General features: G+C 41.0%; 2 protein-coding genes across 17 annotated transcripts in view; both read left to right on the top strand.

Moving 5' to 3' along the window:
* Nucleotides 1-2,715, top strand: part of LOC119115033 (probable phospholipid-transporting ATPase IH) — a 27,991-nt gene extending 25,276 nt beyond the window's left edge. For 2 of the 4 annotated variants that reach the window (XM_037239173.1, XM_037239172.1), the window contains 2 exons: nucleotides 1-102; nucleotides 1,941-2,075. The exon at nucleotides 1-102 is cut by the window's left edge and continues 16 nt beyond it. In XM_037239173.1, the coding sequence (XP_037095068.1) occupies nucleotides 1-65 (65 nt within the window). In that variant the 3' untranslated portion in view covers nucleotides 66-102; nucleotides 1,941-2,075. Of the gene's footprint in view, nucleotides 103-1,940 lie in introns of all 4 variants that reach the window. The other 2 variants (XM_037239171.1, XM_037239170.1) reach the window with 1 other exon arrangement.
* A 3,923-nt stretch (nucleotides 2,716-6,638) lies between these two features.
* LOC119115031 (guanine nucleotide exchange factor DBS-like) overlaps nucleotides 6,639-25,814 on the top strand; it is a 36,547-nt gene continuing 17,371 nt past the window's right edge. For 2 of the 13 annotated variants that reach the window (XM_037239159.1, XM_037239157.1), the window contains exons 1-17: nucleotides 12,749-13,169; nucleotides 16,371-16,454; nucleotides 17,960-18,074; nucleotides 20,255-20,345; nucleotides 21,652-21,771; nucleotides 21,847-21,963; nucleotides 22,522-22,671; nucleotides 22,754-22,878; nucleotides 23,196-23,310; nucleotides 23,383-23,502; nucleotides 23,627-23,818; nucleotides 23,898-24,089; nucleotides 24,160-24,319; nucleotides 24,432-24,490; nucleotides 24,556-24,641; nucleotides 25,012-25,078; nucleotides 25,155-25,270. In XM_037239159.1, the coding sequence (XP_037095054.1) occupies nucleotides 12,773-13,169; nucleotides 16,371-16,454; nucleotides 17,960-18,074; nucleotides 20,255-20,345; nucleotides 21,652-21,771; nucleotides 21,847-21,963; nucleotides 22,522-22,671; nucleotides 22,754-22,878; nucleotides 23,196-23,310; nucleotides 23,383-23,502; nucleotides 23,627-23,818; nucleotides 23,898-24,089; nucleotides 24,160-24,319; nucleotides 24,432-24,490; nucleotides 24,556-24,641; nucleotides 25,012-25,078; nucleotides 25,155-25,270 (2,306 nt within the window). In that variant the 5' untranslated portion in view covers nucleotides 12,749-12,772. Of the gene's footprint in view, nucleotides 7,160-8,913; nucleotides 8,985-9,028; nucleotides 9,602-10,479; nucleotides 10,686-12,747; nucleotides 13,170-16,370; nucleotides 16,455-17,959; nucleotides 18,075-20,254; nucleotides 20,346-21,651; nucleotides 21,772-21,846; nucleotides 21,964-22,303; nucleotides 22,412-22,521; nucleotides 22,672-22,753; nucleotides 22,879-23,195; nucleotides 23,311-23,382; nucleotides 23,503-23,626; nucleotides 23,819-23,897; nucleotides 24,090-24,159; nucleotides 24,320-24,431; nucleotides 24,491-24,555; nucleotides 24,642-25,011; nucleotides 25,079-25,154; nucleotides 25,271-25,814 lie in introns of those variants that run through there. The other 11 variants (XM_037239163.1, XM_037239161.1, XM_037239165.1 and 8 more) reach the window with 11 other exon arrangements.

Below are 25,814 nucleotides of genomic sequence, written 5' to 3' on the forward strand. Positions count from 1 at the left end.
GCCTTACTGTGGAGCCCTCCACCATCTTCATGCTTTCTCAGTCATCCAGCAGAATGAGTTTCTGATTGAGCCAAACAGACGAAGGAGGAACAAGAAGAGCAGGTGACTCTCAAGGCCGCAACTCCTGTATGCATGCTGGGAAATAACATGAGGGGGGGGGGAAAAAAAACGCACATCTTAATTGCTCTCTCCTGACATCGCGTCATCTAACTGCAATGTGCTAGATGTAAAAGATCCCTCCTCCTTTTCCTATCTTATAATGTAGGGTCCTAAACGTTTTCATCTTAAGACCACAATATATCCCGATAACATCGTACATTGTACAAAAAAAAGCCCTTTGCCAAGAAATGGACTACTTAATGATCTGTAACAGGCTTTCCAAACCTTTACTGAGCCAAGGCACCCGTTTTACATTTACAGAAAACCAAAAACAAAAATTCTGAAGTAATGATGATCTTTACTCAATTGAATCATCCAAATTTCAGTGTGAAAGCTGGTCTTCCAAACTGCAGGAAATGTTTAGGGTCACTCACATTATATTATTGGCATGGATCAATGAACATACCTGTGTTTTTTATTCTACATTTTCTGAGAGATTAAGTGAAATTGGACAAATTCCCACAATACCCGTCTCACAGGACACTAATCACTAATCAATAGCACACAAGATTACCCATTTCCACTCAACAATTGGCGAACAAATCAAAGTTTGGGAAACCTAAATATAATGTTCCTCTGAATCCTTTGCAGTGACTTTTTATATGCATGTATTCCATCTATTGATTGACTATTTTGGGGGTTTTAAATTATGCTAGTATGTTTTTTGGTGAACTTTTAAACAGGCACGAATTACTTTTCAAAATGTGTTTACTCGTTACTTGCTTCCTACTCAAATCGTAGGAAACTGTTTCTCATTTTATGATCATCATTTAAAGGAAAGATGTTAATCCTGCAGTTTCCCTCTAAGATTGCTAAAATGTTTTTGCAGAGAGAGATGCATACAAGGTGAGAAAATAATCTCAAAATATACAGTAGTTGTAATATTTATAGGAAAAAAGTCAAATCATAGGAATATAACATTTTAAATGATCAATTTGGCTATTTTTATAAGAGCTAGGTACCAATCTAAAAAAATTTCAACATATTACGCAACAAAAATAATTGCACCTTTTTTCCTTTCAGTAACTCAACTTTCCTCAATCACTCACCCAATTTTTTTTTTTAATTATTATTATAGGAAGGCTTTTTAAGGTAAGACTTATTTCATAGCCAAACTAGTGTTCTTTTTAGTATGAGGAGCAGTAATGCCATCTGGTGTTGAATGATGGATTTGCAGTTGTGACTATTTGCTTGATCATGTTGACTGATGATGATTTTCGACACTGACAACGTTTTATTATACGTTTGTATTTGCATTTATTTTGGTAACACTACTTTGGCATTGAGAAAAATCTTCATGGAAGGAAGTTGAACTTGAATATTACAATAATTTAAATATCGTTGAATCTCTAACGATGAACATGATCCATTCTGAGATGTTTAACTTTTTTGTATACACACAAGACAATCTTTACATTCAATTTATTTTTGGCATCACCCACCCAAAGAATTGATGTCTTGCATAACGATGCTTTGAACTCCCAAGTTCTCCTTGCCTTTTGACCATAGTTTTAACATTATAAATGAGTAGATGTTGGTTGAAGACCAAATTGTACAACTTTTAGTACCTCTGTGCCAGGGTCAAACTGTCCCCACCATAAAACCTTTTAACAGCACAGAGCACAGGCAATGCTTAGTATATTTTTGTTTGATTTTCACATTGTACCTCAGGGCAGTTTGATTTAAGATGATCTTCTGTTTTGCAGGTGTGGAGCTAATCTGCTCCCTTTTCTTTTTTTCTTTTTCAAAAATCTTTGACTATGCTGCATTTGTCTATGTAGGATCGGGACAAGTTGTCATGGGATGACATGGCCAAGCTGCCGTCCCGCCGCTCCTACAAAGGCGCGAGCGTCGACTCCTCTCAGCTTCATCTTGGCGCCGTGGAGACGCTGTCGCTTCGCGCTTCCGACCCCCTTCCCCAAAAACTCTTGGCGCACTTGGCAGAAGGGGGGAGGGCAGACTTGCGCTCCCTCAGCCCGTGCATGCTCCGCCTTTCCGGGGCGGGGATTGCCTACTATGCTCCGGGGCCAGAAACGTCTGTCTGAAGCTCCAACTTTAGTGTTTGCAGAATGGAGTCATCATCTCAAGGGTGAGAATTTACACAACACACAAGCTCACCGTTTGGGCTGGCGTAGTGTCATCCAAACACCCACCACATGCTCATTCTTTTGCTTTTCCGACATCTTCTGCATATTTGAAAAAACAATTGGCAAGATACTCTCCAGCCTGTTGGTACAATGACGTCTTTGTTATTTTGTGTCAAAATTTGTATGTACAATACACTATATGTGTATGTTCACTATGTGGTCTGGCCAAGTAAGGGCTGCCATCCAGCTCAGCCCTTTAGGTGTGCGTGTATGTACGTTTTCTATGTGACACACCTTTGCCTTACAGGTAAAACACACAGCAGCAGGCTAGAAGCCAAAGGTGTTCAAAAAAGAAAAAAAAAAGAGGAAGTGGTATATTACAAAGCCTTACACATACACTCAGCAACCCCCTCACACCGCACACACACACACACACAAACACCTCATGCTATTCGAATGGGGGGCAAAACAAAATAGAGGGATGTGCAGTATTGTCGCCACCCTGCCTTAATTCATACATGCCTGCTTACAGTAGTTTCAGTGGGACACTTATTTTCACTATTCCATCTCACCTCTGTGTCCTTGCATGTCTCAACTCTTTGCATGGTGATGTGTGTACCCAGGACTAAACTTTGACTATTTTTGTGTACCATGTAGCCTGATGGCACTAAGGAGTATTAAGGCCACACTGAAAACATCTAAAAATCATTTTACAAGAATAAAATCATAGAATTTCAAAATTGAATTGATAAATTCAGTAGAACTTTAGTTTTTCAAATGAACAATTTTACAAAGCTGTGCTACCCTTTTTAAGGTGACAAGATCAAAGTCAAATAATATACATCCGTAAAAATACAAATTTTCACTGAAATAAATATTAAAATATAATATTTAATTATTTCAAAGCAAAACAGATATGTTTACAAAAATAAATTTAGTAAGCATAATTTATGAGAGAAAAATAATGGTTTTATAAGAAAAGATTGTAATTTCAGGAGAATAAAATTGATGGAAAATTACCAGGAAAAAGTTGCAAAGAATAAAGCCGCAATATTACTAAGGTCAAAATATTTATGAGGGTGGTTGTAATAGAGAAAGTCTCTTATTTTACAACAGAATGAGAACAATTCTGTTTTTAGTAGTGTTTCAAGTTTTCATTTGACCAAATAATGTAGTAATATTATGAGAACAAATCTATATCTATACCTTCCCTCTTGTTTTATTATGACTTATTCTCCTTCCATCATTAGTCTCATTTTATGACTTTTTCTATGTAAAATTGCAACTTTTAAAGAAAGACAAATTTACAACAGTATTATCAGAAAATCATGTCGCTGTGGCTTTAATACTCTTTCCAAGCAGAGTGATGGTTACAGGCGCTCTAAAAGTGACTGTCTTTTACTTCCGGATGATTTTGTGCCCTTTGTATGTTATGCAGAAACTAATGTCACGTCTGAAAGAAATGTTCCTTTTGTTCCCCTGTCTTGGTGGCAGTCACTATCGATGACTGATGTAACTTGACACGTGATGATGTGTGGTACTCAGCAGGAAGACTTGAATAGGCGATGTCACAATCAATCAGTAGAATGTCAAACCAATTTGTCCGTCATGATCTCCAGCTGACGATTGTAGCTCATTCCGGATCAACCTCTTTTTCCTTTCGAGAACACACTTTACTTTTATATGCAAAAATCTACCAACGGGCATAGATTTAATACACACGCACACACTATTTGTTTAGATTTGGGGACTCAACATCATGACCTCAGTGACACTCACTGTGCTGTTGCCGTATTGTATCCCGACGAATTTGTCATGCTACTTTGTTTAAATATTTCATGATTGTTGTTTACCCCATCAGGATTTAGTTGCACATTTTATACACCACATGTTCGCATTTCGTGTTTTTTTTTTTTTTTGTTTGTTTTTTTTAAAAGTGCATTTTGAGGTGCAACATGTGCCAAAACCTTTTTTTTTTCTCAATTTTGATAAGTTTCTAACATTTTGATGTCAAAGGGTGGATGAAACTGTAGTTTACCAGCGATAATTAATACTTTATTTCCGACGAAAAATGTTGTCCGGGGATATATTATGGTTCCATTTCTACTATTTTATTTATATTCAAAGGCCAACACTTGCATTTTTACTTCCAGCTACACTCTAAATTGTGCTTTTAATTAGTAACTTGTGTATTGAAATTGCTTTAAAAAAAAAAAAAATCCAAACAAGGTCCAGTGGGGATATATTCTGGCCATTTACAATGCATTTCCTTTATTCCTTGGCATTTAAGGAATAGTTGTATTTTCACTTTACTTCCACTCACACTGGCCCTCATTTACTAATGTCCGACAACCATCATTGGCTCCAACCGGGAGGCATACAAATCCCCCTTTGCTGAAATATATTTATTCCCTACCATCAAATTCAACATCCATCCATTTTCTGTACCGCTTGTCCCCACGGGGGTGGCGGGCGTGCTGGAGCCTATCCCAGCAGTCATTGGGCAGTAGGCGGGGGACATCTTGAACTGGTTGCCAGCCAATCGCAGGGCACACAGAGACAAACAACCATCCTCACTCGCACTCACAGCTACGGGAAATTTGGAGGGCTCAATCGGCCTACCAAGCATGTTTTTGGGATGTGGGAGGAAACCGGAGTGCCCGGAGAAAACCCACGCGGGCACGGGGAGAACATGCAAACTCCACACAGGGAGGGCCGGAGGTGGAATCGAACCCACACCCTCCTAACTGCGAGGCGGACGTGATAACCAGTGTTCAACAACTTGTGTCATCTTTATTTATTGATCGCCTCATAATTTATTTTTCAATGTGTGTTTACACTCTCGGTTTAAGTTCGCAATTGATATTGTTGTATGTTGTTATATGTTTGCTACAAACCTTTCAAAAATAGGACTGAGAAAGGTATAAACGTCTCTCACAGCTATTTTTTTTTTTTTGTTTGGGCCTGGTATGAATATGTCATGAGATTGCGTATATTTTCAAATTGTGCGCAGAGTACGAACATTCTACATATTTATTAATAAATGAGGCCCATTGTGTTTTCATTCCCTTGTCAATTTGAAAGCATGAAAAAGAAGAAAAAAAAATCCAATAGCCCGTGAGCTACATTGTGTTCATCTACAGTAATCTATATTTGATTTCTTTTGTGACTTTTCACCTCTGGAGTGTTGTTGTTTTGTCCATGAGGATGTTTTGTGCATGTTTCCTTTGCTACTTTTGCATATCCCGAAAAGAATGTGGGTTCCAATGTGGGGTCTAGTTTACCAAAAGGGTCAGTAGAGATTTATCAGTACACACACAGCACTTTGTGGTACAGATGTGTGTATGCCTAAAATTGAAGGTATGTTGTCTGTCAACTAAGAGGGATTTATACTGTTACACTTCTCTTCCTCACAAGTTATTTTTCTAAGAGCATTGTAGTAGGTGAAGTGACCAAATAACTTGAAACTGGAACAAACTGGCTTCCGTCTCAAATGGTTGTATCACCAGCCTTTTTCTCGAATGTCAACGCCGCTTCTTCTGTCCATCAGCACAAGAGTTCAAAATGCTGATATCTATGAGCATGATAAAGGTGCCAGTAGGGTGTGTGTGTGTGTGTGTGTGTGTGTGCGTGTGTGTTAGCGCGTGTGTGTGTGCGCGTTCTTCTGAGCGGTATGCACACCTTCCGTACACCACTGTTTGTATTACTATTACAAAGTTTAAAGGGTATTTTTTTTCCTCCTAACTATTTTGCAAGCCTGTCTGTAGCAAACGAGAGTTTAAAGCACTGTATTGTCATATTGCTTGGAATAAAGAAATCGTTTAAAATATCTGGGTTGTTTTCATTTACAAATTTGGAAGAAGTTCGGTTGCGGGCCTATTTCAAAAATTGTTTTTCCACTGATGGGGCATTGTGATGTTCCAGGAATGTTATATAAGTGATCATTTGAAAATGCAAATAATGGTAGAGATTTAGTAAATAGAAATAAAGTGTCTCATATTGTATTTAACCCTTTCCCTCGTATTGTGAGAAATCATTCACATGATTAGTGTCTTATATAGATGAATGTCATGAATTATTAATAATAACTACAGCTGTCACCAACACATCTTATTAAAATTAAATATCCTATTAGTTATTCCATTGTGTAAGTGCACCGTTTCGAGGCAGTGATGTTTGTGATCTGTAGACTGTGATTTTCATAATCCATATAAAACCGTAGCATTTTGAATACGGCACAATTTGGTTCTTGTCATTGGTGACTAGCTACTTGAGTTCTCCTTTGACGTCTCGATGCAACTCCATGTTTTGCACACAAGGTGTCACTATTGTATCACTGGTTGTGTATGCGAGCACACCCAACCTCTCCCTCTCCTCCCCCAACCATTGTTTGCAGCATCACGCGAGTCACCGATGTGTGCGAACGAGGCTGCATCATCATCATCATCATCCTGCTCCAGCTCCTCCCCGCCTTCTCGGGCTATCCTCCCTTTCCCGACTGCCCCTAGCCGAGGACGTGCCCTGGCAGCCTAGGCTGTGTGTGAGGCAGCATCAGCATCGTTCAAGCATCCAAGGAGGCCTCCATCATCCCCCTTTACATACACTCACACACCCATGTTTCATACAAGACCGCCACCAGGAATACACATCTCGGGTTAGACCCTTCTGATTCCGCTGCATCCCCTTCTCCCTCCCACCCCCATCCCCCACAGCCCATAACATCACCGCACCAATCTCTCCGAGGAACCGTCTGGTAAAAGCAGGCAAGCTGTCTCTTCTTCCCAGGAAAGCTTCTCCTTGCTGGGCTGCTGGTCTCCCACTGCCCCTCTGGAGGATGATCTTGTGGATGAAAACAGAGGAGATGGACGTGGGGGAACTGCTGGAGAGGCTGACGACGGTCACCAGGAGTATAGGTGGGCCACAACTACACACACCCACACAAGGACATTCTCATTCTTGCTGGTTTAAAATGTAACCCTGAAAAAGAGGAATAAAGCGTTTCAGAAATGTGACAATAGACATAATTGTCAGGGTTTGTCAATATGACATCATGACCTACATTTTATTACCTGTAGGAGGAAAACAATGCTTTGCGTAGAAACAAGATGTGTCGATACAGTCTGAATTCCAGTTTGGTGGTCAAAGGTCTATTTGAACCATTTTAACAACTGCAATGCGGGAAAGTATTGAATTAGATGGTGATGAACCCTAAGAGATTCTAGCCTGCACACGCCCATCAGTCACAACATCGATTATACCTGCACTGTGCCATGAGGTGCATCATAGCAGCCGTAAAAAAAAAAAAAAAAATCTTCCTTTGCAAAGATGATAATGCTGTCAGGTGCTTATTAAGAGGGAAAAACATTAAGTTAGTGTATTTCTTGGTATTTGTGGGTTGTTGTTTATTTTACTAAAGATATCATAACTAATGGCTTTTATTACACTCATTTGAATATTATTATAATATGGGCTTTGTTGCTTTCAATTGATAGAATACACTATCATAACTGTCATTATCTCCGGCTGGAACGAATGCTCCTGATAATGCGTGACAAAGTCCAGCACACAATTATGGAGGATTATTTGCTGGAATAATGTGATGTTTTCTGCAAGTGATAGCGACACATAATACTGGGACTCCTCCTCCCTGCTTACATTGGCCCTGATCCATGAAGAATAGCAAACTGGAAACTTACAATGCGGGCAGAAGAGGAGTACCTGTTTTAAAACAGGTCAAGCATGAAATAATTAAATGAAGCCACATGTTTAATGAGATCAGTGAAGCAAAGAGAAGTCCTGATGTCCAGCAGCAATCCTCCACATATGTTGATCAACTAGCAGTGAGTAGGCGGACTAGATATTAGATAAATATACTGCTTCTGTTGAATAGATTAACCTGGTGTTTCGAAAAGATCCCCTACATGGGTGTTTATTTTCTTTTTGAATGAAAGTGAATTCTCTGGTAGGCCCAAGGGTTAAGGTTCCCCATCCCTGCATTACCCGCATGCAATCGTTGTTGGAGACAATGGTGACGAGGTCGTGCCGTGGCTGGATGGCGAGAGCAAAAGACGAGCTAACGATGATCTCACGAGACAGGAGCTAGCATGAGAGTACGCCCGAAGAGATTCAGGGAAGAATTTATTGATGTCTTAATTAGTAAGGAAGTTTAAAACCTCGACACGCTCTTTTGAAAGTCTTTGCACTTTGTAGAATGTTGTACAAATGCATTGGCGACTTGAAAATTGTTTTCCCAAATGAAATAATTATAGTCAGGTTCAAATTGTTGCCAATGCTACAGGCAACATTCAGTTTGGCCCAGTTGCAGTTTTATGTATATTAGCCAACAGCATGCCTTGTTCAAGCTGCTTTGACAAAAAAAAGCAAATCATTTTTTTTTACATTGAATTGAATCTCTTGAATTTGGCCACCATTTTGACTAAAGACAGCTGCACTTCAGGAGTAAGCTTGGCAAAAAAGCCATAATGATGTTGTACAGTCACCACCAAGTTCGCATGGTAACCGTTGTCGACATGGCAAACCGTTGTCTGAATTTAGTTCACCAGCTTTGAGCACACAACACAGCAAATTCACAATGTCCAACTTTGCATACTGCCTCCCTTCCTGGACAAATATTGGTTCACACAACAGCACAAGCATAGCAAACATCAGTGTTTTTAAACTTTAAAGCTGGTTTCTTGATCTTGGCTGTGGAGTACTGGAAGTAAGTTGGAGTATCCGGTAAGACAGGGTGATGCGGAAAGCCGAGGCAGATTAGTAGAGGGGTGGAAGAATATAATTAGCCCGAGCAACAGAAGGGGATTTGTGCCCCGACGGCTGCCGGTTTCCTCCAGCTGGGAAACCTATGCGGCTGTCAATAGTTACACTTGCAATGAGGTCTGTGAGTCCGTGCAGAGCGCAGCAGCACAAGATCTATTCTTGCCTGTAGCGTGACCGCATGCAGACGTTGTGCAGTGCAGTGACTCAGCAATTTAAACCTGCCAGCTTTGCGTGAAATCCCCAATGTGGATCTGCCGAAGAAGCCGGTTTAGTGAGGGGTGCACCGTGGAGGTCTCGCCATCGCAGGATGCATGCATGTCTGTCTGATCCTGTACAATCACAGAAGTGAACCCTTCCAGGATCCTTCTTATGCCTGCGCTGAAAGTTTGTACGAGAGTTTGAAACTGCCAGTTGGCTCCAAATGTCTCTGCACGAGTTCTTGCGGGAAGGCGGCGAGGCGTCGTACCGCATCATGAACCGACTCAGTCTTCTGATCCAGAACTTGGACATCTCGGGATTGGGCTCTTCTTTTCCTTTCAGTCCAGCCAGTCGTAAGAATTCCTGGAGAGAGTGGGATGGTAAGAGGATGGGATGTTTTTTGTGTACTGGTCATCTTTAGTGGTACTGGCAAAAACTGGTGGTTAGTTTAGTTTCTGTTAGGAAAAGAGCATGCGTGTTTGTTGATCTACTCATGTCTGTGTGCTGTGAGAATTCAGTAGGATTTTCCATATGGCAAAATACAGTATTGATTTGGTACTTAAGAGATGATTTGCCTTGACCCAACACTAGAAGTCATTTGTTAATTGTTTATTTAGCAATTTTATGAGACGTTTTTTTGGTTGACTTATTGCACAACTTAGTTTGTTAGCATGATTATGAAGAAAAAATGTGCAAGGCAAAAGGTGTTTCTTTGTTTCTTTTCAGTCAGCTAGTTTGTTTTTTAATAGGTTTACATTGTCAAAAAAATACGGTCTGGTTTGACCTCTATTTGTTCATCAGAATTGGGCAAACGTTAAAAAAAATGATTTCTTCGAAACTTTGAAGTGGTGTCAGGGCCGAGGTTAGGAACTCTTGACACATCTTGATCTTTGGTATCCTATTTGGTCAAGGATTTTGTCCGTTTTTTTGGGCCGGGTTTGAAAAAGTGTGAAAGCTTTATATATTATGAATTAGTTAATCTAAACACAGTCCACTTTAAATGCAATATGCTGCTTAGAGTATTGCACAATTACATTTTGTACTCACTACATTAGGTGTTCTTTGCAAAACTGCTGTGCGAGACTGCTGTAAATATTAGTTAGCATCACCCGGCAAAACTTCATTCTTTTATTTCCCATGTTGGCTTCCTTCTTTCTTCACCCAAAATGTGTGTGTGCATGCGTGTGTGTGTGTGTGGGAGGGAGGGCTGAGCATCAACAAACGCTACCAGTATACAAATCTGAGCGGCTGCACAGCGCTTATTCCCGTCATTTGCTTTTTGCCGCAAGCACAGCAGCTGCTTCGAAGGCAAGGGGAAAGCTTGGTGTTCTATTGGGCTCAGTGTTTCCACTTTGAGACCTCCTGTAGTCCATGCGAGACAGAGGGCGGAAAGAATGGTGAGGAAAGCCAAGAGGAATGCTTCTAAATGGGAAAATACGATTCCAATGGTAACCCTTAAGCGACGTGAGTGAAAGAAATGCTGACATTTTACTTGTGCTGCTTTTGTAGGCTACTGGTCGATAGTTTCCAGTGCAAAATGAACATATACTGCTATTTGTTTCTGTTCAAGGTCATTCTTAAATATCTAAGGTTAGTCTCTCCTTGGAAAAATACATTTGTCTGTGTGTGTGAGGGAAGACGACATCTTGGGTCTGTTTTTTTATGCTGTCGATAGAAAAAGAATTCTCAGGAATAAAACTCGCTTTTCTTGTAATTACTATTTTCCAGAGAAATGGGAAATTACACTTTTTACCGGCTCGGTGCAGTTTGACTATTTTTCTTGGAACAATGACATCAGACAGTTTTTAACTACAAATTATTTGTGTACGCGAGGGCCAGTTTTGGAGCCTGAAATGTAAATGTGTCTAAAATGTCTATCACACAAGGCTATTTTTAAATCCACCTGTTTTTATCAATCTCATCGTGCGGCCATTTTCACACTTGCTGTCGACTCGAAATGACATGACATGGCATTTGCCAGATCTCACGTCACAACCAATCACAGCTCTCCAGTTTTTGAAGCTGAGCAGTGATTGGTTGTGACCTGTGCACTGAGCAACCGTGATGTCATTTTCAGTGGACAGCAAGTGGCAAAATGGCCACCTCCTGAGATACAAAAAAAAAAGGTCATTTTTCTGCTTAACTCATATTTCACAAACTTAATATGATTCAGAATGCTGCATTTAGACTAGTGGGGGCACACACAACATATTATCGTAAAGACGTTTTTTTGGGTTGACTTCCCCTTTAATATCATGTTAGCCATTTTTTTACATGACAATGCAGTTTTGGAGCCAGAAATTGTGACAATTTCACAATGTGTCTAAGGATCATATTCAATTCAGCCTATGATTATCGGCTACCTCTTTCGTGTTTGCAAATGAATCATCGACCCTTGCAAACAAACCATCAACTCTATGTCTTTAAGATAGACCGCTAAGTCTCAACCACACGTGCAATGCCTTTGAACGTGTTGGTGTTTACATACTCGATGTTTATTGCACTGATAACCTGATGTGTGCTGTGGCTTCATTGGGCAAACCAAATCCCTGTGAACACACACACGCAAGCACGTACGCACACACACAAAAGCATGGCGACATATTTTTAATGTTATAACCAAGCCTTGTTTAAACTTTCCAGCTGACTTTGGAGTGCACTGGATCTTCTATACAAGTCACTGAGCTTTAATTGTTGCATTGCAGTCGAGTAACAGGGCTTTTCTTTGAGTGTGACTTTAGAATGAGGACTCAGAGAGTTCGTGATAATGGAAGCTTTTGAGGGGTGTAAACAAGGCCGGGGGTTTCGAATGGTTAGAGTCCGTGAATGGTTAAAGGGGGATTCAAACTGTGTTTAAATGGGCCTGTTAGAATGGAGGCTTTGTAATTTCAGGTCCACGTCCCCTGAGATAATGCAGCCAAGTGGAACAGTGTACACTGACCACCTGACCATGTTACTTCAGCAAACATGTGCAGTTTGAAGATAACAGAAACCAACAAATAGAACTTTGTTTTCTAGTGCCAAACAACTACACTCAACATAGAACTTTGTTTTCTAGTGCTAAGCAACTACACTAAACATTTAAAACATAAATCATATAAAGAGATCCATTATGAGAAAGAAAAATCTAATCAGTTTGTCAAATAGATTTTACTTTTATTATTATTTTTTAAAGCAATGAGAGTTTAAATTCCATGATAACTTGCATCTCAAAACTCCAGGTTTGAATTTGTGTTTAACAAGGTCATTCATTCATTTGTTCCCCTTAAATCTTTAGAGATTATGTAACTAGTATTGTGGCCAGTTAGTGTGAGTTGTCAGTGATCTGCTCAGCTGGGTGTGGTCAGTTAATTGTCTTTTTAGAGGAAGAGGTACCCAGCTATTCGTTATCTGGGCGGAAGGGAAGGTTTGAGCTGTACAAGGTAGCTTTTGTCTGCCATAGGGAAGGTAACTTGAGGTAGGACTGAGAAGCACACACCGTTGTAGTATGGTGCTTTGAATGTGGATACGAGGGGTGGGGAGGGCGTCTGATCGAGGGGCTACCTGTTGTGATGAAGTGCAGTCAACAAGCCTGGAGCAGCAGGATGGAAGCAGGGAAGGTGTCAGATTCAGGCTCCTTTGTGGATCTTGACTTGGATTCTGGTTTTTGCAATGAAGTGGATTCGGGGCTGCAGAGTACTGTGAGATTGGAGAGATTGAATTTGGTTGAGCTAGCGAAGAGACGGGAGCTTGACGGACTTGTAATCACGCGTAGTGCTAATGGGAAGAAACGACAGAGGAGAAAAGAAGAAAGTAATATGGAGGTTGATTCCGGATCCGAACAGCAGTGGAGTGGATCATTGCACGTGTGTCTGCAGCCTGTAGAGGAGAGCTGGGATCATGTGTGCATCTCCCTTGAGGAGGTTGAAAAATACTCCAGATTTTCCTGTTACTGCCACTGGTTGTGTGGTAGGTGTATTTTCCTCCCTGTGTTGTCTGTAATTCACACAGAACGCTTCATTAGGTCAACTTTCATGTTGCATCCATTATCAAAGATTTGTACTGGCAATGTTTTGAAGTGGCATTTTCACATCTGTAACTTTCATACAAGTGTAAAAAACAAGATTGATAGTCACATTGGCCAATTGAGAGCGTGCTGTTTTGATTGCACACCCACCGACTTGTTGCTGCTCCTTCTTTTTAAAATAAGTGTCTCAATTGAGAACACTACTGACCTCAATCTTGATTCACGCTGACGCATGATGGTATGATGCATGATGGTAGTTTGAACTACTAGCTTTAGAGACATTTTTGTAAAAAATTGGATAAAATTCAGAATCAAATTTAACATGGGAGCATTGATAACTTTCCGAGATGGATTATTTTGGACCAAGTGTGCCTAATATTGTGTAAAGCGAATGTGTGTCCCTTGATGGCTTATTGACAAACCTCTCCCTCAATGTGCGTGAATTTGCCTCCCCCACCACCTCCCGTTTGAGGTCTTCCATATTGGATAGCATTGAGTGGGCCCTGTCTTATTCATCATCATCATTATTTATTAATTTATTTATTTCAATGGTTTTCAAGTTACTGCATGCAATTCGGCACCTGTTGAAAGTGTGTCAGTGGTGGCAGGCGGTCTAGGTGTGTAACTGTGACCTACTAACGTTTGACTCGTCAGTCTCAGACAAACGTGAGCAGGACGCTAATCCTCGCCATTAAGCTCGTCAAAGAACATTAGTCCCTTAAACAGCAGCTGTCGTGCATGCGTGCGTCTTTAAGTGGTTCAATGGCAGTGTGAAATAACGCTCGCTTCTTTGTGTTGGCACATTGTTGTCATGTTATTTGAATTATAATGTTTTGTGTTTATTTATTTATGTGGAGCACTTTGTGACCTGTATAAAAAAAAAAGAAAATCACTGGACATTTGCATAATCTTAATCAGACCCTAATACAAGAATCCTGCCCTTACGAAGATAATAATGCTACTTAATTAATTGCTGCATCTTACAAGGTCTTTGTGACATCACTGATACTTAGTGATGAGAAAAGTTACAAAGAGGTCTGAAACCCGACACTCCCAGCATAGTGGAGCAGTTTCACTTGTAACGTTCTCATTCCTGTTCTTGAGGCTCGAGGCTTTTTGAAGGATGAATGGCAAGTGGTGTTAACGCTCAACAAGTGGCACTTGACTCTGTTCTGTATTTATTCAAGATATTTTGAGGTTGTAAGGTTATTTTAAAGCACATCAATCTTATGTATAGGCAATTTTTATTACCCTAGTTTCCATGGAGTATTATTATTTATATTGTTAAATGTTTTCACTGTTTCAAAAAGAGTTGACCCCTCCCCCTTCAAAAGAAGTTTTTGCATTTTATTTTTGTTCAAATCATTATCACTGTGGTAAATGGCCAGTGGTATGAGATAAAAAAAAAGATGAGTGTGCTAAATGCTAAGATTGAACATTAGGTCATATCAACTATTAAATTCAACAGTATCAGACAATTCAGTATGTTGAATTCCATACAAGCACGATGCACAACTCGATAGCAACGTGAGGTCCACTAGTCATTAAATTAGGTGAGCTGTTCTCACAAGAGACTGATACTGTTGCAATATCAAATTTTTTATTAATCTGATCTTCAAAAGAAAGCTAATTTAAATTTTGTACAAAAAGATGAAGTTGTAAAACGTTATGATAGTAATATTATAGTTTTAGCAAACTTGACCAACAAACATTTAAAATTCATAAATTATGATAATAATTTGGATATATTCATTTTTATTTCTTAAAAAAACGTGATAAAAAAAAAAAAACATAAAAATGACAAAAGGGGGATTTTTTTTAGACAGAGCTGAGTGTGTGTGTTTTTGGATTTGGTGTGTGGGAGTCACCTGGGGCTAAGGTGTGGTTGTGTGACTGAGTCCATAAGCAAGCGTGTGCTGGGCCCATGAGTATGATGCAGATGTCCCGTCACCTCGGGCAACAAGCGGCCATTATCGTCCATGAGGCAGCCCTGCTTTATACCAAGTTACAAACATCAGAGCCAAGGCCGTTTGTCTTGTCTCATTTCCACATCCAGGATGCTTTGTTCACTGCGTGCACACCCTCGCTGGAGGTTACAATATAAAGGAAGAGGAAATAGAAGCTGTTCCTCAAATGTCTGTTCCTTATCAATAACCGTGTCCCACCCCTGACCCCAAACTTTCTATCTGTTGTTGGCTTAGTAACATTTTGTAGAAGTCTATAATATGGAGGGACCAGCACAAACACTCTTCTTTTTGTTTTTTTGTAGTAGTAGTATTAGCATCAGCACCAGCTCAGTGGCCTAGTGGTAGAGTGTCCGCCCTGAGACTGGAAGGTTGTGGGTTCAAACCCTGGCCGGGTCATACCAAAGACTATAAAAATGGGACCCATTGCCTCCCTGCTTGGCACTCAGCATTAAGGGTTGGAATTGGGGGGTTAGATCACCAACTGATTCCCGAGCGCGGCACCGCTGCTGCTCACTGCTCCCCTCTCCCCCAGGGGATGGATTAAAATCACACGGGGATGGGTTAAATGCAGAGGACAAATTTCACCACACCCAGGTGTGTGTGTGACGATCATTGGGACTTTAATCTTTAATCTTTAATCTTTAATCAGTGCTAACATTATTAGCATTAAAAGCATGTTTTGATCATATCAGACAATATTTGCGTCAAGACATGTTAGAGAGTGTATGAGATTTATTAGCGTTTATTTTGCGCAACAGATGCACTTGCATTTGCTCTTTATTGGTGTTTATAATACTGTAGTGGTCTTCGTCAATAATGTTTGCATTTTAATACCGTATTTTCCGGACTATAAGGCGCACCTAAATACCTCAAATTTTCTCAAAAGCCGATATTATATAGGGACCAAATTCCGGCCCGCGGGCCAAATCCGGCCCGCGTCTAAATTTAAACTGGCCCGAAGCATTGTGTCATCCTCTCGTTTGACCACAGATCGTTAGGCTATCGATCTGTTTGCGTCTTCTGTTCTCTCTCTCTGTCTTCATCCCACAAAGACCAAATAAAAGGTTTTACATTCATGGTCTTACGTGGTAGGTTTAGACTTAGTCATAGACAGATGGCAAATACAGAAAGATTGTTTCTAATTGTAATTGCAATTTTTGTCTCGCTTCCTTCCAGATGAGATCATGCAATTGGACAGCAGCCCTCTTCGTGCTGCTGACATCACTCCTGAACTCAGGAGACAATTTGCTTTTCTTTCAGGTGACTCATTCACGACTCATTGTGTGTGTCTGGTACTTGAACTTGCATTTTCTCCTTTTGTGAATGCAATTCACAATGGCTCAATGGCTCAATTGCTTTAGTTTTATATTGCCCCACTAACCATAGCCAAGATTACAGTTCAATGAAACAGATATCCATCCATTTTCTAAACTGCTTATCCTCTTGTGGGCAAAAATTACAGTTACACCAAAATATTGAACAGCTCACATCTACTGACCCGCTGCATCGGACAAACGGCAACCCTGTATCGGATTTTTTTTTTAACCACAAAAACCCACCCATTCGCATTTTTTGCGCCCTTTCTGAAATTCCGCAAGATGGTGCCAAAGCTTTGTCTAGTGGGAAAGTAATATATTAGGGTTGTTGTACTATTTTGAAATGATACATCTTAACTGAGAGACAACCCTCGAATATCGGAGAGCAGCAAAGTTAACCTGGGTTGTTGGTGCAAATTACCAGTCTACCTCACACACACAATCTACATCTTGTTAGCAATCTACAAGTCACAATTATCAACTCAACCATTCTGCATGTGCAAAATAATAGTGACTTTAATAAGAAGTAATTTTTTTTACATGTGTTGGAAAACATGAAAAAAAAGTCAAATTCCATTTTAGAGATTGAGAAAAAAATCTGTTTTTATTTACAAAGTCAAATATTTACTGTATCAACATTATATATATATTTAATGTTAAAGGTTGTGGAGTTTTTACCATTTCTGAATTTTCTCCAGCTCACATATTTCAACACATTTTCTCTCATTGCACATCCGTGATGCAGTTTTTCCGTCCAACACATGCGTCAGCTTTATTTTGCATTTACTATTTCCTGTGACCTATTTTTTGCTTGGCAGTTATTTGCCATTCAAATGTCACTGTCTTCTTCCTCATCTCTTTTGGGCACCAAGCAAAGCACAGTACATGACTTTTGTCCTACTTAATCACGATACAAACACAGTTCATACATGTTGTATGCACACTCATGTGATATATAATAACTCCAAGCCTTTTCCTACATCACTGCTCCCTTGGCAACCTTGAGGCAGTGATGGGAACCATTTTACAGACTTGATTAGGACCATGACCGTGGGCTTGCTGTTGCCATAGCGACAGGAAGAAAGAATGGACAAGCCGGTGGATTGATATTCCAGGCACACGCGCTGACGGAGCAGCTGTTTAACGCAGGCAGTGAGACAGCTTGCAGAAAAAATGCTGATTGTCATTGTCATCACACAGCACCAGCGATGTAGATATTTATTATTATGCTGCTAGAATGAACATCAAGTAGCAAGCAATTATAAATAAATTCTGTGGGGCGGCACGGTGGCCGACTGGTTAGCACGTCCGCCTCACAGTGTGGAGGTTGTGGGTTTGATTCCGACTGCAGCCTTCTAGTGCACAGGTGTCAAACTCATGCTTGTTTGTGCCCTGCGATTGACACTCTTGTATATATGGTTTCATATACCGTATCTTGCTCTTGCTCAGGAGGCAGAGGAGACAATGGCAGCCCCATCATTGTGTTCCCAGAATTCCCAGCCTTCAGTGAGATCACCGACAGAGAGTTTCACAATGTGCTTACGTACCTGACAAGTGTACCCAGGTGAGCTTGCTTGCCATCACACGAATCAATCATTTTGCTCACTAAGATTATTTTATTGATGTTTTTAAAGTAAACATTTATTTGGGGTTTTTATCGTATACATACAGGCAAGAGTTGAGTGCCTTCACTGTATTACGCAACATATTGGGCAACACTGAGTATTACTAGTTGTAGTGTAAATGAGAGAAAAGAAAAAGAACTCTTTGGTACTGTGTAGTTAGGTCGGAGTTTGGTGTTTAAATATGTGTAACTTTCTTTCATTTTATGTACAAAAAAGGAGTTAGAAACAAGCACGCCTTGCCTCTTTTTGGGGGAAACCCTGAGCATGAATCTCAGACATGCAGCAGACTGACCACAAATACATTTGCAAATAATTGACAGACATTATATTGGCTATGGGGAAAATTTGTATTTGCTGCATATGAGTGCGGAATCGAATACCAAAAAAAAATCAAATATGATCAAGATCTGGTTTTTCCACAAATAGGTGGGGGGGGGATAAGTCCCAAAAATCCACAAGTAGATGAATTTGCAAATGCCAAACCATGAATATTCAGGGAGAACACTTAAAACATTTAAACGTATTATTTAACAAACACACATTTTAAATTATTCCATTCTGTTTATTTAACACTTCTAGTTGAAGTTTAGTGAAAATACTTTTTTTTTTAATCACCAAACAAAAGCTACTTTTCTACACATGTATTCAATCTGTTCCTTGGGAAAAAGTAAAGCGATAAAAACATGTAACTAAAGGGCCATTGTCTGAAAGTTGTGCTATATTGGCATGGCTTTACAGTACAAGGAAAAAAATGGTCATGAACCCTGAAATAATCAGTCACAATCCAGGGTGGTTATCAGTCTTTTGCAGAGTGCCATACACTGGGGTACTGGATGAGGTCATAGGGGAGGGGTGAATGTGTGAGACCACCATAATCCTAAATATTCCTTCATTTACAGGCTAGTGTTATGCAATCATTTTAGTCTTTAATTGCATTTGAGTGTGTTGTATAATTTTACATTGAGTTGAACAGTTGAGTGTTTGATTTAAAAGGTTACTGTTCATCACGGGTGTGACGAGCTTTCAGGCCATTCTAAAAACGAACGGTCACATGTCATCTTTCTCCGGGGCTGTTGTCTGATACTGTCTATCGTGACCTGCTTGTTTAAAGAATGATCAGTGGATCAGCTGATGAATTTTATTTGGGTGTACTTCATATCCGAGTACATATCATGACTCGGCAAATAGATGTGCTTAGTTTAGGAAAAAAAAAAAGTTTCAACTGTTGCATTTATATGTAACAATCATTTTTGGGTTTATTTTTATTTTTATTTCTTTAAATAAATGTATTCGTTTTTGTTGCATTGTATTTACATACTCACCAATACAGGAACTAAATAAATGATAAACCAATGATGCAGAGTGCAATTATGCGCTACTACAATATCAAAACATTTTTACAAATTCAAGAATTTTTATTCGCCATGTTTGGGCGTGCCAAACAAGGAATTTGACTTCGGTACATCTTTTTAGTGTCAATTAGAAGTGAGAATTATTATTTATTTTTCATATATTGTACATACCCAGGGCTGAGGCCAGTGGGTGTACCATAACCATAAAACCTTGTTTACTGGAGCCTCTTCTTGGACCGCCCTTCCCCCTCATATCTGGTAACAATCACCCTCTGCCTCCAAGAACTACTCATCCCTTTGCACCAATCTTGGCTCACATGGAGCAGCCTCCATCATCTACTGGATGGCATTTGGCTGAAGGGGCGGGGCTTAGCCTGAGCATGTGAACTATTTGGACTCTGGGATCTATAGTACCTTTGCGACTGATTCAGCTCTACTGCATCAGTTTCGCTTCGGGGCTGCTCATTTTATTTACCGCAATGAGCAGATGTATTTGAGAGTTTCTGTTACTGTTATTCCCAATATGCTATACTGGTAGGATGTGAGTGACTACAAAGTACCCGGCAGAGAGACCACCCATGGTGGAGGGTGGGCACGGGGAGGTGCGTCCCTGTCTTAAAAGATAAGAGCCACACAATAACACAACGTGGCTTCATCACTTATGTCACAAAGGAAAACTGCGCTCGCTGGTTTTTCATCAGAACCATTTTTTTTTTGCAGTTACCTTTCCTCTATTAATGGATTTTTCCTCACTGTGTGTCTGCCAGTTTGCCATCAACGGACGTGGGCTTCATCCTCGTCATCGATCGTCGGCAGGACCGATGGGCGGCCGTCAAAGGGACCCTGCTTCGGATTGCGGTGAGTTGACTCAGCTGGTGGCTTCTTTGTTTTTTGAATGTCTACCCCTTCCTCTGTAAGACAGGCGTACTGCTAACTGCTCCAGCGTGAGTCCATTTGTGTCCCTTGGGGTGCCATCCGCTAATGTAGCCCGTAGTGGTAATTATTGGACCGCTTTTACCTTTTCCAGTGCAAAAAAGATATTTGTGGTTTCAAGCTGTGAAAGCGTCAGGGACAAAAGCAGCAGCTGTGGCGCTATAATTCGGAATTTCATGTGAAACCTCTGCATGTCTTGAGACTTTAATTCAGTGAACAGCTGAAGGATTAATACCACAAAGCCGAAATGCGATGATAGACATAGAACTAGCAATAACGACATGTCTCGTAAAAAAAGCCAGCATATTTTGTCCTTTATGTGAAGTGATTCACCTTCCAGGAAGTAATCATCCCTCACATTTGTCACTGTGTCTCGCACTGGTCATCAGAATTATGGGTTCATCGCCACCCCTGTAACAGATCATTTCCTTTCTATTACTTCACTGGTTCTTCTATATCAAACAAATTTCTTAGGTTCATTTACCTGACATGTTTCGGCGGGTTCTTCCGCCTTCATCAGAGGAAAAAACAAGATGAACCTAGTACAACTATTTCCTTTCTATTGTTTTCTCTGGAGAAAAGAAGGGGTCCTTTTTCAACCGATCAGAAAACTGTATTAGTTGTTGACCAACGCTTTGGGATGGATTATGTTCAACCCTTCAGGTATTATTTAGGTATTGCTTTCTTCCATTTACACTTCCTCTGATTTATTACCACCGGATGATGAATTGAATTCTGCCTTTAAAGAACGATGTTATCGGAAAGTGACATCATAATAAGAGCTTTATTGGCCCTTCTATCTTAACGCCCCCACCCGGCTATCCCAGCCAGCTAAAGCTATTGCGCCTCTCACTGGTTCAAAATGTCCCGATAGCATTGTTTTTGTTTCGGGTTGAATCAATCAATTTTGTTTGATGAAACAGGGAGTGACCATTTACCACCAAAGCTGCCCTCTGAAGACACTCATGAAAGATGTTTGCTTATTTTGAATTAAATCAGCTTTATCTGCACCACACGGCTGCTGGTGACGGGCTTAACAATAATGACCTGTCTGAAGTGATATATGTTGGTGTTAATATTATGAAGGTTGTTGTAAGTCAGTTGCGTCTGGTCTCTACTAAATGCCATGCTCGCTAGCTGGCCATCTAATCAATTTTGGAAATTAAGCCTTATTGTCTTTTTCAAAGGCGATTTTTGATTCCGCTTTTTTCTTGGCTCTCAATCAACCCAGGGTGCATTCCCTGGAAACCTCCAGCTGGTTCTGGTCCTGAGGCCCACCACTCTCTTCCAACGCACACTCTCTGACATCCTCTTCAAGTTCAACAAGGATGAGTTTAAAATGAAAGTGCCTGTACGTGCCTGTCTTTCACCTTTTTCACCTTTGCACTATGTGTGGAGAGGTCACGTTTTGTGGCTCTGTTTTCAGGTGATCATGCTTAGCTCGGTGAGTGAGCTTCACTCCTACATTGACCACACACAGCTGAGCCAGGACCTCGGGGGAACGCAGGCCTACTGTCATGAGAAGTGGATCGCTCACCGCACCGTATGTAGTATATGCATTAACACATTTTTTTTGTGAAGCATGGAGAGTCAGACCTCCACGATTTTCCCGTAGCTCCTGAAGCAATTCTGGATCTGGATTTATTATGACACAAACCTCTATTGCATTATCGGATGAGCTACGTATATACTTGCTTAACTGAGTGTGCCCATATGATAGGACAGGTGAGATATGAGACATGTTCTATTTTTCATTCATCTAGTATAGACTACTATAACCAATTATTAACTAGAGGATTTCATGGTATATTTTGGTATAGACCGTAAGTTAAATGCAGTCAGTGTCTTTTTTTTTCTTCGTTTAAAATTAAGTCAAATATTTTACGTTTATTGTACAATCAACAGGAGAAATGAGTTCAAATAAGATTAAAAGTCTCTTTTCCAAGAGCGACAATCTCAAGACAGGCAGCAGTATTCTACCTAGAACTGAGGTACAGTATTATAGACATGGCACTCAACATTCATGGCAGTAAATGACCATGAAAGAGCACAAACATGCTGTCGAGATTTCCGGCACAGATCTCGTTTATTGTGGTGGCAGGCTATCGAGGGCTTTGCATTGATGGTAAAGAAGATGGCCCAGGCCCTGCAGTCATTTGGCGCTGAGCTGGCTGAAACAGAACTCCCCAATGAGACCCAGGCCACCACCCTCCTCCTCAGTGCACACGGCTGCAAGAAAGATCAGATGAAGGTGAGTCTTGATTTGTCATTGAGGTCAACTTGTTTGTCTGTGGTGGTGTTGTTGATTGTCAATGTGTTGTGTGCTTGTCCAGGATGATCTGCTGGTGGCTCTCAGCCAAGGCAGCAGGCTTTTGGAGAGCATCAATGAACCTCTGATGCGCAACCCCGACCATAACATGAACCAGGATGAACTGGAAAACCTGGCAACTGTGCAAAGGTGGGAAATTGCTTTGTAATGGCAAAAATCTTTTTATCCATCTTTTTTTGGGTCACACTCTTAGTTGTTTTTTCATCGAGGGCCGAAGTTCTGTAAGGAGATTAAAGAGGAAAGATGTAGTCGCTTGCTCTCTTGTTTTTGTTGAAGCTGAACTGGTAATGGTGTGTTTTTTTTTTTCTGGGCACACAAGCACACTCAAGACTCAAACTCTCCTGTCAACTGTCATTAGGCTCTCTAAAATGCCCAGTCAGCATTCCAGCTTAGTTGTCTAACTTTTCCACCACCGCCGCCGCCTCCTTCTCTGCCCCCTCTACCAGACTGCTGTCTCAGTTGGACGAGACAGAAAGAGCTTTTGACGAGTTCTGGGCAAAGCACAGAGCTAAACTGGAGCAGTGTCTCCAGCTGCGCCACTTTGAGGATGACTACAAGGAGGTTAGTTGATCAAATCAACTGGCAGTGTTGAGGGTTTCTCTTACTCGTTTTGAATGTGTTTTGGTGCCATAGGTGAGGCTTCTGCTGGATCAGTTGTCAGAGAAACTGGCCGCTTTCTCTGAGGTGGGGATTAGCCACAACCACGCTGACCATATCCTCAGTGATCTCACCATCTACGAGGAGAGACTCGGCGTAAGTGATGAAGACGCTGAACAGAACAATGACTGCATCTTATAAACACATTTCAAACAGATAGTCTAATCAATGATTCCTATGCTCCTATAAAGATTGACAGACCTATGTTTGTGGTCCACAGGAGGCATTGGACAGAGCTTTGGCTTTGGCCGGTGAAGGTGATGACCTAATTCAGAAGAATCACTACGCTCAGGATTCCATTGTGCCGAAAAGCAACGAGCTACGAGCGCTCTGTCAAGAGCTGAATGACAACTTGAAGGCTAAGAAGGAGCTGCTCCTCAAAGTCCGAGAGTTGCATCACTGCTTGGAGAGGGTGAGTAACACCTGTGCTACATTGAACACACGCAGGGACCGTTTTCATGTGTTCATGCTCACCTCACAATCCTCTACAGGCTTCCAAGTGGTGCGATGATGGCATTTACCTGCTGGCCTCTCAGCCTGTGGACAAGTGTCAGTCCCATGAGGGGGCTGAGTCAGCTCTGCAGGAGCTGGAGGGGTTCCTGGCAGACGCAGGCCGAGACAGACTGTCTGATCCCAATAGCATCTGGGCGGATTACGAGGCAGTGCTTGACCAGCAGCTCAGGGTACCCATCGGTGTTAGGAACCAAATTGGTGTTTGAATGGGACATTGACGCTCTTCTCACTGATAAACAGGAACAAGTGGAGAAGGTGCTCCAAAAGCAGGTGTCAATGCAGGAGATGTTTGACAAGAGGAGGGTCAGCCTGAACAAGCTCGCAGCCAAGCAGACCAGGCCAGTACAGCCGGTCGCTCCCAGACCTGAAGCCTTCATTAAATCACCTCTCAGCTCACCTGGTCAGTCTCAACGTGTTTCTAGCGGCAATAAACACTTCAAGTTCATATTTTCTTTTTCTAAACCTCCACAATATATTTGTGTTGTGAATCTGTCCCCATTTCCCTACCTCAGCACATCGAGGTAAACTGGATAGAAGTCACTCTGAGGGAAACAATGAAAGCTGTGACAAAGTGAGTTATGATTTTATCTGTATAAAGCGTGTTAATGTCACTCTAATATTTTTATTTGCCCAAAGGGAGACAGGCACTTACTGAATGGAGAGGGTAAACGCAGACAAGGCTCTTTGTCGGAGGAGGAGGAGAACCTGGCAGTGCTCAGGAGGTAAGTCACCACTATGCACGAATGGTGGCCACAAGATCCTTTCTTCTTAACCCTGTGCTTCCGATGTGGCTCTCGGTGAGGGTTCCTACTTTCCCGCCATGATAGTTTGGCAATGCTTGGGCTGACTTCCCTGTGAAACCTGGTGACACCCCTGCCGGCGTACCTTGGGTGCTTGGACGATCCATCCCAAATGGGATCTTGTTTACACCCCATCAGTCCAACACTAATTCTGGGTTGCCTTTTTTTTTTTTTTTTTTCCCCATGCGAGATGGCGTCAATTCAATTGCTCGAGTGGGGCCACTCCTTAACAACTTGAGTTCTTCCCTCACTTGCACGCCGCTGCTGCAAATTTACACTTCCCTGTCTGCAGGCACGTTATGAACGAGCTGCTGGAAACGGAGAGGGCTTATGTTGAGGAGCTGCTGTGTGTCTTACAGGTTCATTCATTTATGCACCCCGCAACATGTGTCCAGCATCTGTTTGTGGTATTAACCGAGTTTTTGTTTATTGCAGGGTTATGCCTCTGAGATGGATAACGCAGCCATGGCGCACCTTATCCCCACACATTTACAGAACAAAAAGGAGGTTTTGTTTGGCAACATGCCAGAAATCTACCACTTCCACAAGAGGTGAAGAACCGTCCTCTAGTTGTTAATGATAAGCCATTTGGGATTCAAATGAAATGGCCCTATAATAATAGTACACTAACTTGCAATCTCTCGTTATTGTGGCAATTTAAATCACCATACAGAAATAAAATCTCAAATATGACAAGCCCTTGCTGGACCTCATGGCTCACTTGTGGCACCGTTTGCACTGCAAAGCTGTCCAAACAATTCTTAAATAACATTCTAATGCGGAGAAAGAAATGATCACAATAACACAAATAAGTAGCCAGGACTGAAATGAACTGTTTTTGTCAATCTAGTGCAATTTCCGGCTCCGTGGTTATCATCAAAATTTATTTTCCAGTTAAGCCAAGAAAATCCAAAGTTACAGAAGATTTGAATTAGACCATATTTTTGAGCTAGACTTGTGTCCACATTTTTGCCTGTTTTCCCAAAATGGGCATTTGATTTTAGAGTTTTCATTGTCCTCCAAAATACTAGTAAAGTGAAAAAAAAAAAAATCAGTGAGTATTTATCAACAACTCTATCAATAGTCATCCATTTT

Source organism: Syngnathus acus, chromosome 21, assembly GCF_901709675.1.
Source record: "Syngnathus acus chromosome 21, fSynAcu1.2, whole genome shotgun sequence".
In the NCBI taxonomy this organism is placed as follows: domain Eukaryota; kingdom Metazoa; phylum Chordata; class Actinopteri; order Syngnathiformes; family Syngnathidae; genus Syngnathus; species Syngnathus acus.